At 43.5% G+C, this 13900-nt stretch overlaps 1 protein-coding gene across 1 annotated transcript; it reads right to left on the reverse strand.

The window, feature by feature from the left end:
- Window positions 1-1313: 1313 nt before the first annotated feature.
- LOC107742001 (E3 ubiquitin/ISG15 ligase TRIM25-like) lies at window positions 1314-13900 on the reverse strand. The gene is made up of 6 exons (XM_016554845.1): window positions 13310-13900; window positions 12652-12747; window positions 12309-12542; window positions 12037-12184; window positions 10019-10078; window positions 1314-1817 (listed from the first exon to the last, which is right to left on the reverse strand). Exons 1-6 carry the CDS (start codon window positions 13898-13900, stop codon window positions 1525-1527), a joined length of 1422 nt encoding a protein of 473 aa, XP_016410331.1. The 3' UTR covers window positions 1314-1524.

Below are 13900 nucleotides of genomic sequence, written 5' to 3' on the forward strand. Positions count from 1 at the left end.
GCTGAAATGTTAAAATACTCTGAAATTACCATGATTATCTCTTAGCAGGATGCATCCTAACTGATTTCCGTACTTTTGCCAACTACCTTATGGCACAATAAAAATCACTACAATATCATAACTGGATCATGATTGAAACTTCATTGAAATTTAAACTTTTCCCATAGAAAACCATTAAAAAGAAAATGCTTAAAGTGCAATTTAGTGCATTGCATGTACAGTATATCCTATACTCATCTGTATGGAAGGATATTCCCGATAATTTTCAAAAGGAATTGCAAATTGTATTTTCAATTGCGTTTTCAATATGTGGATGCATAAATAGAGACATAATCCAAATGCATTTGCAAATCTTGCATTACTGTTTGCGTTTTCGCTTTTGCGAACGCAGTGACTGACAAATTTGAAATGGAAAAGCAAAGTCCATTTGCAACTGTACTTTCCCATGTCTTACGAGTAATGAGCCTGTCATATTTAAATAGCAATATTAATTACCACGTCTGCTTTTTCACTCTCACTGTGTCATGCATTTTACCTGCCAAAACTCAAATGGAATTGCAATTCCTTTAGCATTTGAATTTCCGATGCCTTACACAGAAACCTGTCAATCAGTGTCAGGGGCGGTACTATACTATAGGGCGTGTTTGTATTTGGAAGTGACGTCACGCACAGATGATTGTGCCGAATGCTTTGAACAATGGAGGTAATCAGTAAAGATACCGCTAAAGGCAGCTGCCAATCCAATAGATGCGTGTGAACGAACAGACAGTGCAACCCAGGTCTCCTTGTATTCTTGCCACATTACACAATAAATAATTCTGTTGTTTTAACCCAAATGCAGCGACTATCACCGGCTAACAGCGGGAGCTGAATATTGTAGGTCAATATTCACCATTAACCAAACGCTTTAGGGATCACAAGTCTGCAAAACTTGCAGTTTGTTCAGAGGTAATTAAATATTTGTGGCTTGAAACAGATAGAAAATTGACATGCCTGTGCAGCAGTTCAAAATGGATGTTTCCCCTTCAGGTCTGTGTGCCAGTCACATGAATGACAGATTGTTATTATACTATTATCATTATTATTGATTGCATTTCTCTAAGGCTTAAACTTTTCTAACACGAACAAGCACCATGTGGAGAGATGATTAGCTGTCAAGTTAAATCAAACAAATTCATTTGTACTAGTTTTGTCAGCTCAGGTGTTTCTTGGGTGATTTGTTGTGGAATAATTTATTTAGGTTTTAAATTAACATACACTCATAAATTTGAATGATTCAAAAAAAGTAATCAAAATACAAACAAAAACCTAAGACAAGCCAAGCTTACAAACAGATGGGCAAATCTGTGCAAACAACGAACAATTTAAACATTTTTAACTGTCAAACATATTAATTTAGTACATTGTGATTATTCAAAATTAACAGTTTAAGTAAATCACAGGGTGGGTGGCGGGATTGTTTGGGCACCCTCAGCTCAAATAAGTAAGGGGAGGGAGGTGCGTGGTAGTTTGGACTCCATCGGCTCAAGTAGGTTTATGGGGTGGGGGTTTGGACTTCCACCCCTCAAACGGGCCTGCGGGGGTAGAGGTCCGGAGTGTGGCCCTCCCCTCGAATGGGTCTGCGGGGGTGGAGGCCGGGAGTGTGGCCCTCCCCTCGAATGGGTCTGCGGGGGTGGAGGCCGGGAGTGTGGCCCTCCCCTCGAATGGGTCTGCGGGGGTGGAGGCCGGGAGTGTGGACTTCCACCCCTCAAACGGGCTTGCGGAGGTGGAGGCCGGGGGTTTGGACTCCTTGGCTGTGAATTCCATTGGATGAGAATCTGTTGGAGATAAACATAATTATTCATGACAGGTAACGGTGTTTCACCTCATATGAATGCATTACTGTAATTTATTCTTGTATGATAAAGGCTAACCCATTTACAGTTACTTGTTCATGATAAAATAACATTACAAGTGTCAAATATGAATTATGTAAAATTAGGGGTGTAACAGTTCACAAAATTCACGGTTTGGTTTGATACGACACAGTGGTGTCACGGTTCGGTTCGGTATGTTCGGTACGGGGCTAATTGGTTATGTCGCAATGTTGGAAATATTTCTGTTTTATGAAGGCGAGCCAATGGATATCACACAGGCAACGTGCAAACTTTGCGCAAGAGTTATGCCGGTGAACGTCTTAATCTCAGTCAATTCACTATATGCAGAAAGTGAAAGTAAAAATGGACTGACGGAGTAATGACGGAGCTTTCGGCATCTGACGCCACATTCTCTCTCAGAGACTAATCTACTTCAACATATGCTGATAACGGTATATAACTAACTGTTTTAATTTATTCCCTTAATATTTCCCTTGTGGCCCATACATAGTGAAAAAAAAAAGAGAATTTTGTGTTAAACGGGTTGTTTTTTAAAGTCAGTGCTTGGAATAAAAGCTTTTTATTTAATTGATTTTTATCGATGACTGCAGTGTTAATATTTTAATTATAGGCATATAATTCATTGTAGACCTTAAAAGACCGTTTTTAAAAACATTTTAATTGAGGAGTAGGCTAAATATATTTTGTTATCCTCGCAGCGCATCAGTTATGCGGAAATTATTGCGGGGCAAATTAATTGTAATTTTAATTTAATAATACAAGTAACTTCATAATAATAATAGGCCTAATAAAAATAAGAATGTATCAGGCCTACATTAATTGGAAATTCCAAATCCTCTTAATATTGCCAATAATTGATGTTTTTGACAATATCTCTGGCTATCGTTGATACAAGATGGTCATCCTTCGACGCACCCCAGCAAGGGGAGGTTATCGTGGGGCAGACAGCACGTTGCTTGTTACGCTGTTTGGGCTGTCTTGTTGAGTGCAGTGGCACTGAGAACATTATATTTCACACTTTAAGCTCTTTTATTTTCCAAATGTAATAGGATCGATTAGTCCAACGAATCGTTCGGGTTGTAATGCGTACCGAACCGAAAGCCTCGTACCGAACGGTTCAATACGAAAACGTGTATCATTACTCCCCTATGTAAAATGTAGCACGTTGCTTGTTACGCTGTTTGGGCTGTCTTGTTGAGTGCAGTGGCACTGAGAACATTATATTTCACACTTTAAGCTCTTTTATTTTCCAAATGTAATAGGATCGATTAGTCCAACGAATCGTTCGGTTTGTAATGCGTACCGAACCGAAAGCCTCGTACCGAACGGTTCAATACGAATACGTGTATCATTACACCCCTATGTAAAATGTAAACCTAAATTTCTTGTCAATCCACATGTAATGGATTGTCTGTGTATTGTGTTTGGTTTGGAGTTTTCACTGTTCCCTTTTGATACTTCACTCGTACTGCATCACTAGACACGATGGGAAAACTCATTTTCTCTGATTATTGAAGCCTTTTTATTAACACAGTATAACTTCACGGCCATTGGTTCATGCTGTAAATAAAAAACGAACCAATGGCGAGGCAGCGGAGCTTGCCATAGACGCGCCTCGCAGCGGATCGAGACGATTCAGTGACCTGCTCAGCTTTTCCTAGCTCCATGCGTCTCGCCGCTCACAAGCTGCCTTCAGCGTCCACAGCAACTGTTTCAGCACATCCCCTGCCGCCATCCAGCGAGTTCTAAAGTGCAAATTCAAAGAGCAAATTTCCGCCGCCGTTGATTCAAATGCCGTGCCGTTATTGTGGCTCGTGCTGGGCTCCCCTGCATGCTGATGACAGCAACAGCGAGTGCATCTCCTGCCTGGGGAAATCCCATGCGGAAGCCGCGCTCATGGAGATGGACTGTTCTCATTGCAAGAACATGTGTCTCGCCTCTCTGCGCTCGCGGATCACTTTCTTTTCGGAGAGCGACTCCACCCCTCACACCCTCCCGCTTTCTTCCTCCCAAGAAGGGCAGAAGAACTCAGCGCTGGGATGCAAATGAGCTCACGTTGGCGCAAGCCAAGACAACAGCTCAGGCCATTGGCAGATCAATGGCCATCTTAGTGGTGTTGGAGCGCCACTTATGGCTGAACCTTACAGAAATTAAGGACACAGACAAGGTCCCTTTCCTTGACTCCCTGGTTTCCCCCACTGGTCTGTTTGGACCTGCCAACGAGGGCTTCGCAGAATGCTTCACCGCAGCACAGAAGTCATTCCAAGCGATGCAACACTTCCTGCCCAAGCGTTCCAGCTCTGCAGCTGCTTCCAGTCGCCCCAAGCCTGCGCCGACCCAGCAACCCACGAAGCCTGTGCCTGCTCAGCCTACTCCAAAGCCTGAGCCTCGTCAGCACTCCCGCTCTGCAAGACGCTATCCCTTTCCGAAACGTCAGTGACCCCGGCCCAAGATAGCGCTGGACCCTGCACCTCAGACGTCGTCCTGATCCACTGGACAGGAAGAGGAGGGTGCAAACTCTTGCTGTTGCCGGACCAACCCCTAAACAGCCTCGTTTATGCCTCCAAACACCCCATTTAGTTCCGGGTGCTGGAGACAATGTTCGAAGTCCCCTGCAATTCAGCGGCGTTGTTCCCACCTCGGTAGGGAGCAAAGACACACACGTTCTGCACTCTGAGGTGATGAATTTACTGGCAAAAGGAGCAGTGGAGACTGTTTCGCCAGCTCAGAGCGAGTCAGGCTTCTACGGCCGTTACTTCCTTGTCCACAAAAAGGATGGCGGTCTCCGTCCCATCCTCGACCTCAGGCTCCTGAATCACACCCTTATGAAACGGCCGTTTAGGATGACTACTTTGAAGTAGATCCTCTCGCAAATATGCCCAGGGGACTGGCTCTTCTCTCTGGACCTGAAAGATGCTTAATTTCACATCCAGATAGCCCCATCACAGGTGATTCCTAAGATTTGCCTTTGAGGGAGTGGCATATCAATACACGGTCCTTCCCTTTGAACTGTCTCTAGCTCCTCGTACGTTCACAAAGTGCATGGATGCAGCTCTTTCCCCTCTGAGACAGATGGGAATTCGCATTCTGAACTACCTCGATGACTGGCTCGTCCTAGCCCAGTCAGAGGCCGAGCTAGTATCCCACAGGTCCCTTCTTCTCAGCCACTTGGAGTGCCTGGGGCTCAGGGTCAATTTTGCCAAGAGCTCACTGTCTCCCAGCCAACGGATTTCATTCCTGGAAGCAGTTTTCGACTCAGTCCAAATGAGGGCTGTAGTCACGCCAGAGCTTGCCCTGGCCATACAGCAGCTCGCAGCCTCCTTCAAAGTTGGAGCCTCTCTTCAGCTCAGGATGTTTCAGAAATCTCCGGTACTACAGCTGGGCCTACTTCCCCTACAGTACTGGCTGAAACCCAGAGTTCTGTCCCATACCTGGCGTCATGGACGCTTATGTATCAAGGTGGACCAGGCCTGCGTGGCATCCCTGGCCCCTTGGAAGAGCCCTCAGTGGGTAGAACAAGACATGGCTCTGGGAATGGTCTGTAGAAGGAAGGTTACCTCGACAGATGCGTCCAACACAGGTTGGGGAGCTCTGTGTGAAGGCAGACCGGCTTTCGGCTCCTGGTCGGATGAGGAAGGTCGGCTACAAATCAACTGCCTAGAAATGCTGGCAGTGTGTCGAGCCCTTCAGACCTTCCTACCAGACCTAAGGGGACACCACGTTCTGGTCCACTCGGACAGCATGACAGTGGTGTCCTATATAAATTGCCATGACGGGCTCACCTCGAAACACCTCTTCAGTTTGGTAGAACGCCTCTTGGAAAGGGCACATCTCAACTTGTGTTCGCTGAGAACAATGCATGTGCCGGGCATATTGAACTAAGGAGCAGACATGCTATCCCGGAGTAATGTCCTCTCCATGTGAAAGCTTCATCCGCAAATGGTTCAGAGAATTTGGGAATTTGAAATCTTTCAAAGGGCAGAGGTCGACCTCTTCGCCTCAAAAGACAACTCTCATTGCCCAACTTATTTTACAAAGGACAGGGATGCGTTGGCCCACAACTGGCCCAACCTTCTCCTGTACGCTTTTCCCCCAATCGCTCTGATCTCTCTGGTAATCAGACAAATCAGGGAGCACAAACACAAGGTCCTCCTAGTGGCCCCGCTCTGGAGGAACCAGCATTGGTTCTCAGAGCTGTCTCTGCCGCTCATAGTAACCCCATGGCCCATTCCCCTGAGACGGGACCTCTTCTCTCAGTTGAACAGAATGATCTGGCACCCCCAACTCAAGCTGTGGGCTCTGCACTTTTGGCCTCTCAATGGGAGCCTACAGACCTCCACGAGAGCGTCTTAAATACTATTTCACAGGCTAGAGGCCCGTCTACAAGACGTCTCTATGCCCTTAAATGGTTGGTCTTCTCCACTTGGTGCAGAGCCCGCGGCAAAGACCCAGCCTCCTGCGACATATCAGTGATATTGTCCTTTCTCCAAGAGTTGTTGGATAAGGGTAGTTCCCCTTCCACGCTCAAGGTCTATGTAGCAGCAGCTTCTCACGCTCCTATAGCTGGCCAGTTGGTGGTCAGGAACAGCTTGGTTGTTCGCTTTTTAAAAGGGTCTAGGGGGCTGAATCTGCCTCTCCCCGTTACTGTCCCTACATGGGACCTGCCTATGGTCCTAAGGGCTCTTAGGAGTCCCCCCTTTGAGCCACTACATTCGACCGACCTCCAGCCCCTGTCATTAAAGGCCACCCTTTCAGCATCGGCCAGGCAAATAGGAGACTTGCAGGCGCTCCCTGTGAGCCCTACCTGCCTTGAGTTCGGGCCCAGCGACCCCAAGGTCGTCCTGAAGCCAAGGCATGGTTACATACCTAAAGTGCTCTCCACACCGTTCAGAGCGCAGGTCATAATACTCTCTGCACTTCCTCCCTCAGACGATGACCAGGAGTTAAAATATCTGCCCTGTCAGGGCTCTGAGTTTTTTACATTGAGCGTTCCACTATGTTCAGGCAGTCAGAACAACTCTTTGTATGCTTCGGTGGCAATGCCAAAGGGCATCCAGTCACGAAGCAGAGACTTTCCCGATGTATAGTTGACACGATTGCGCTAGCATACTCCTCCTTGGGCCTGCAATGCCCCACTGGAGTAAGAGCCCACTCCACTAGAGGCGTAGCCTCATCCTTGGTATGGTCTAGTGGTGTGTCTATTGCAGAAATCTGTGCAGTGGCTGGCTGGGCCTCGCGGTCCACCTTTGCCAAGTTTTACAACCTGGACGTCCCGGCCTTACAGGGCAGAGTCCTTTCTGTATAGTGAGTTGACACGCACCTGCCACAAGGCAGGACCAGTGCTTCAGGCCTTTGCCTTACTTCTTGTATGCACTTGGCCCTCCTTAAGTGCTCAGGCTGTACAGAGTTTTTCTTGGAACGATTATCCAAGGCCGGGCTGACCTTTGTGAGTTTAGCCCTCTTTGCCTGCTGCGGGGCTTACCCTGCTATACTTGGTCCCTCTGGGCAAAGACTGTTAAAAAAAGATGGACGACGCACCTTCATTCTCTTCCACTGAAGAAAAGTGAAGCTGCTAATGTCCCAAGAGGGCGTGGCCATATTGCGCTGATTTGGGACCAGAGTCTGCGCAGTAGTGAACTTGGAACCCGAGTCTGCGCAGTAGTGAGTAAAGTGGAGCTGCATCCCGCCCACACTCCTGCACAGTTGATCGCAAGCACACGCCCCTGAACGTTTTTTAATTAGCCTGACTGCTCCAATTTTTGTCTGCTGATTGTCGTATAAGAGGCTTGTGTTAAGATAAGGTTAATACAACTCCAATCTCTTCCTGAAGATCCCGAAAAGTCAGTTTGCGCCTCAGTTCACTCAGAGAAGCCGTCAATCTCAGCTGTCAATCATGATGTTAACACACCCATTTTTATAGCATCACATAACTAACTAAAACCAAACTTATTTAAATAACAAACACTTGAACTTACATCAGCGTGATAAATAAAACTACATAAAATGACAAAAGCCATATTTGAAAAAATATTATTTTAAGTGAAATTTAATTATTTAGTTTGTCTCACGTCCCATTAGATTACGTGGAGAGGGTGGGGTTTATGACCTATACTGGGACCAGCCACCTGGGGGCGATCGAAACGTTCCGGCTTCACTTTTCAAGGCTAGTGCGGCACACTTGTTCTGGGCCCCTTAGATGCTTGAGGCAAGTTCAGGTATCAGTTGTTCCTCTATCATAGCACAGCGTGATTGTACTGGTTCCCCATCGTGTCTAGCGACACAGTACGAGTGAAGTTTCAATAGGGAACGTACTCTGTTACTAAAGTAACCTCTGTTCCCCGAATTATGGGAACGAGTACTGCATTGCTAGCCATGCTATGTAGCTGCACGACTCAGTGTCATTGCTTCAGTTTAATTAACCTAAGGATCCTATGCCAGAACGCCCACTTTTATAGCCAGATGACCCCGCCCATTTCGGCTGGCTCTGGCAGGCTTCGTGGCCATAGGCTCGTGTGGCTCCGCTGCCTCGCCACTGGTTTGTTTCTTATTTACTGCATGAACAAATGGCCGTGCAGTTACACTGCGTTATTAAAAAGGCTTCAGTAATCGGAGAAAAAGGAATTTTCCCAGGGGAACCGAGGTTATGTTAGTAACCGAGTACATTTCTAGATCAGTTTCATTTGTCTGTATTTATTAGTTTCTATAGTTACTCATTGGTTTGATTAGTGTCTGCACCTGTTTGATTGGGTTGTGTCAGTGTATTTAAGCAAGGGTGTCCAAACACATCCTGGAGGGCCGGTGTCCTGCAGAGTTTAGCTCCAACCCTAATCAAACACACCTGAACCAGCTAATCAAGCTCTTACTAGGCACACTAGAAACTTCCAGGCAGGTGTGTTGAGGCAAGTTGGAGCTAAACTCTGCAGGATACCAGTCCTCCAGGACTGAGTTTGGACACCCCTGATTTTAAGGTGCAGTAGGACATCTTGGAAAATGCTAACTTTAGCCTGATAACACTGAAAGCGAACGTCCCACCCTTCCTGCAATCGCCGTCCAAAGCCACGCTGGAGCTAAACTCTGCAGGATACCAGTCCTCCAGGACTGAGTTTGGACACCCCTGATTTTAAGGTGCAGTAGGACATCTTGGAAAATGCTAACTTTAGCCTGATAACACTGAAAGCGAACGTCCCACCCTCCCTGCAAATTGCCGTCCAAAGCCACGCCCCCTGAAGGCATATACGCATACAGACCAGACGACCAGAGACAACATTACTACAATACATCATGTGTCATTCACTGGTGAGAAAACTTTATAGTACAGTTAGTAACAGTACTACAATACCAGGAAGGAAGATCAGGTTGTTGATGCTTGCCTGCCATTCTCGCTCTGTCTGCACAGCGTACGTGAACACGCTGATGATGTATCCTGTCTGCGCAAACCGGGTGCGCAGAGGTATACAAATACATGTTGACAGGCAGGTAGGAAAGTCAATAAAAAATGCTCGGAATTTTGATTGGACGAACATTTCTTGGTCCTATGCCTTCCACAGAATATATAAATATAATACAATATAATATAATACATATAAATATATTTAGACCACTTAATGATTGCTATCGGGATGTGAAGAGACTTTCAACCAGCATAACAAAAAATGTTTCTGAAGACAATCATCTACTGCACCTTTAAGCCCTCTGTTTTCTTCTGTTCTTTGTCAGTTCTTGTTGCATGTTTTGGTTGTTCTGTTCTTTTTTTTTAATATATAATCACTACTTGCTGCGTTTAGATCCTGTACCTATCTTTATTTTGCAAAAAAGCTGTGACACCACATAGATTCTATCGAAATTAATTGTTTTAGTCAAAATTGTTATTGCATTAAGAGTTTGTACTGTAAAGTGACTAATGGATCCATCATTAATAGAGTTTTTCATTCAGTCTCACAGATGCAACTAATCCATAATTACATTTTTTTATGATCATTTTCCTTTATTTGTTGCAGCCCATGTGTTTTAAAAACAACAAAGAAAACAAATCAGTATTGAAATGAATTAAATAATTAATTTTGTGAAAATGGAATAAACACCATTAGACTGGATTTTATACTTTATACTGGATGTTAAACTGTGTTTTCATAGTAACTCACATTGTAGGAACTCCTCTCTGGCCTGATATTCAGGAGTCTGAATGACCTGGATGATTTTCACTACAGACACCAAAAAACATCTGCAGTTAAATTCTCATGTCACGTGGAAATTAAAAATTGTTTTTTTTATATATATTTAATGAACTCTTTTCTGAAAATAAGAATTTACCTCTTTTAGATATATTTTCTGCCTCATCTATGGAGAATTGCTGCAGTTTGTCTCTGAGTTGAGAGACTGATTTCACTACATCATCAAAAGAATGATTAGTGACCGTGAAGCCATCTGTAGATTCAGAGAAAGATACAGACGACAAACTCTACAGACACAAAAACAAAAACTCCCTGTTAGTAGAGAAACTTGGTAACATTATTCATCCTGTATGTTTGAGAAGATTGCTGTTATACCTGCTAAATAACCAATTAGTGAATAAATGTAAATACTTTGAGGAAATGAACATGATCCTTTGTTTCTGAAAGCTGCTTCAGCTCAGCGTCTCTCCACCTCAGATCATCGAGCTCCAGCTCCAGTTGCTCCAGTAGTTCTTCAGCTTTACTCACTGCAGCTCTTTCCTGATGTCTGATCAGCTGCTTCACCTCAGAGCGACATTTCTCAATGGAGCGGATGAGTTCAGTAAAGATCCTCTCACTGTCCTCCACTGCTGTCTGTGCAGAGCGCTGATAGACACATTACAATCACACAGTGGCTTCAGTGGGACTATAAGAGCTCCAGCACTGGAGGAAAGTCCAAATTAAGACTTAAACCTTTCTTGTTTTCCAAACTCACCTTATGAGACTTCACAGCCTCTCTCAGCTCCTGAAAAACTTTCTCTTTCTGCTGGATTATTTTCTGGATATTTCTCTGTGTATCCTCAAAATATCTCTGCAGGAAACAGATATATGATTAAATTAATAAATTAATGTTTTTGTAAAGAAGTCTCTTCTGCTCACTAAGGCTGCGTTTATATGATCAAAGATATAATAAAAACAGTAATGTGTAGTATTGAATTTTCAGCATCATTACTCCAGTCTTCAATGTCACATGATCCTTCAGAAATCATTCTAATATGCTGATTTGCTGCTCGAGAAACATTTCTGATTATTAGCAATGTTGAAAACCGTGATTCTTTGATGAATAGGAAGGTTAAAAGAACAACATTTAATTGAAATAGAAATCTTTTGTAACATTATGAATGTCTTTACTGTCACTTTTGATTAATTTAATGCATCCTTGATGAAAGCAAGTTTCTTTAAAAAAATAGCTATCACAAACAACTGTAATGCTTATTATATTTTAGAGTAAATCCTTTAGTGGCTGTATGAGTTCAAATACTGCACATCAAAACCCAATTACTCACATCAGTTTCCCTAATTGAGAGAAAAATCACATAACAAATGAGGAGAGAAACAACATGAACTGCCATGAGATTAGTAGGGAGCAGTACCTGTTTCTCTTTCCGTTCTGCTACAGCTGATACAGTGTCATGACTTTTGTGTTCATCCACCAAACACATCATACAGATACATCGCTGGTCAGTACGGCAATACATTTCCAGCATTTTATCATGCTGAGAGCAGATCATCTCCTGCAGTCGTCCAGTGGCGTCCATCAGATTGTGTTTTTTACTTCTGAAGAGATTCTCGTGCTGTTCAAGATGATTTTGACAGTAAGAGCTTTGACACTCCAGACACGATTTAACAGCTTTCTGTTTAATTCCAGTGCAGGAGTCGCACTGCACATCTCCAGATTCAGTGTGATGAACTGCAGGACCAGCAGCTTGGAGTCTCGTCTTCGTCAGTTTCTCCACCATTTCAGCAATCACCACATTTTTACCTAAAACAGGTCTTGGACTGAAGGTTTGTTTGCACAAAGGACATCTGTAGATTCCTTTCTGATCTTCTTGATCCCAGACGTCTGAGATGCAGCTCATACAGTAACTGTGTCCACAGGGAATCGTCACTGGAAAAATTGTTTTTTTTATATATATTTAATGAACTCTTTTCTGAAAATAAGAATTTACCTCTTTTAGATATATTTTCTGCCTCATCTATGGAGAATTGCTGCAGTTTGTCTCTGAGTTGAGAGACTGATTTCACTACATCATCAAAAGAATGATTAGTGACCGTGAAGCCATCTGTAGATTCAGAGAAAGATACAGACGACAAACTCTACAGACACAAAAACAAAAACTCCCTGTTAGTAGAGAAACTTGGTAACATTATTCATCCTGTATGTTTGAGAAGATTGCTGTTATACCTGCTAAATAACCAATTAGTGAATAAATGTAAATACTTTGAGGAAATGAACATGATCCTTTGTTTCTGAAAGCTGCTTCAGCTCAGCGTCTCTCCACCTCAGATCATCGAGCTCCAGCTCCAGTTGCTCCAGTAGTTCTTCAGCTTTACTCACTGCAGCTCTTTCCTGATGTCTGATCAGCTGCTTCACCTCAGAGCGACATTTCTCAATGGAGCGGATGAGTTCAGTAAAGATCCTCTCACTGTCCTCCACTGCTGTCTGTGCAGAGCGCTGATAGACACATTACAATCACACAGTGGCTTCAGTGGGACTATAAGAGCTCCAGCACTGGAGGAAAGTCCAAATTAAGACTTAAACCTTTCTTGTTTTCCAAACTCACCTTATGAGACTTCACAGCCTCTCTCAGCTCCTGAAAAACTTTCTCTTTCTGCTGGATTATTTTCTGGATATTTCTCTGTGTATCCTCAAAATATCTCTGCAGGAAACAGATATATGATTAAATTAATAAATTAATGTTTTTGTAAAGAAGTCTCTTCTGCTCACTAAGGCTGCGTTTATATGATCAAAGATATAATAAAAACAGTAATGTGTAGTATTGAATTTTCAGCATCATTACTCCAGTCTTCAATGTCACATGATCCTTCAGAAATCATTCTAATATGCTGATTTGCTGCTCGAGAAACATTTCTGATTATTAGCAATGTTGAAAACCGTGATTCTTTGATGAATAGGAAGGTTAAAAGAACAACATTTAATTGAAATAGAAATCTTTTGTAACATTATGAATGTCTTTACTGTCACTTTTGATTAATTTAATGCATCCTTGATGAAAGCAAGTTTCTTTAAAAAAATAGCTATCCCAAACAAATGTAATGCTTATTATATTTTAGAGTAAATCCTTTAGTGGCTGTATGAGTTCAAATACTGCACATCAAAACCCAATTACTCACATCAGTTTCCCTAATTGAGAGAAAAATCACATAACAAATGAGGAGAGAAACAACATGAACTGCCATGAGATTAGTAGGGAGCAGTACCTGTTTCTCTTTCCGTTCTGCTACAGCTGATACAGTGTCATGACTTTTGTGTTCATCCACCAAACACATCATACAGATACATCGCTGGTCAGTACGGCAATACATTTCCAGCATTTTATCATGCTGAGAGCAGATCATCTCCTGCAGTCGTCCAGTGGCGTCCATCAGATTGTGTTTTTTACTTCTGAAGAGATTCTCGTGCTGTTCAAGATGATTTTGACAGTAAGAGCTTTGACACTCCAGACACGATTTAACAGCTTTCTGTTTAATTCCAGTGCAGGAGTCGCACTGCACATCTCCAGATTCAGTGTGATGAACTGCAGGACCAGCAGCTTGGAGTCTCGTCTTCGTCAGTTTCTCCACCATTTCAGCAATCACCACATTTTTACCTAAAACAGGTCTTGGACTGAAGGTTTGTTTGCACAAAGGACATCTGTAGATTCCTTTCTGATCTTCTTGATCCCAGACGTCTGAGATGCAGCTCATACAGTAACTGTGTCCACAGGGAATCGTCACTGGAACCTTCAGCAGATCCAGACACACTGGACAGCAGAACTGATCCTCAGCACATGAAATACTGGCTTCTGCCAT

Source organism: Sinocyclocheilus rhinocerous, unplaced genomic scaffold (genome assembly GCF_001515625.1).
Source record: "Sinocyclocheilus rhinocerous isolate Xijiao unplaced genomic scaffold, SAMN03320098_v1.1 scaffold586, whole genome shotgun sequence".
Taxonomy (NCBI): Eukaryota; Metazoa; Chordata; class Actinopteri; order Cypriniformes; family Cyprinidae; genus Sinocyclocheilus; species Sinocyclocheilus rhinocerous.

Bases quoted from the DNA above. Each gene is read 5' to 3' on its own strand.
- LOC107742001 (XM_016554845.1), bottom strand. From the start codon at position 13,900: ATGGCAGAAGCCAGTATTTCATGTGCTGAGGATCAGTTCTGCTGTCCA. The intron at 12,185-12,308 runs GTATTTACATTT...TTGTGTCTGTAG, and splicing joins ATCATGTTCATTTCCTCAAA to AGTTTGTCGTCTGTATCTTT. The intron at 1,818-10,018 runs GTGAGTTACTAT...TATCTCCAACAG, and splicing joins CAGAGAGGAGTTCCTACAAT to ATTCTCATCCAATGGAATTC.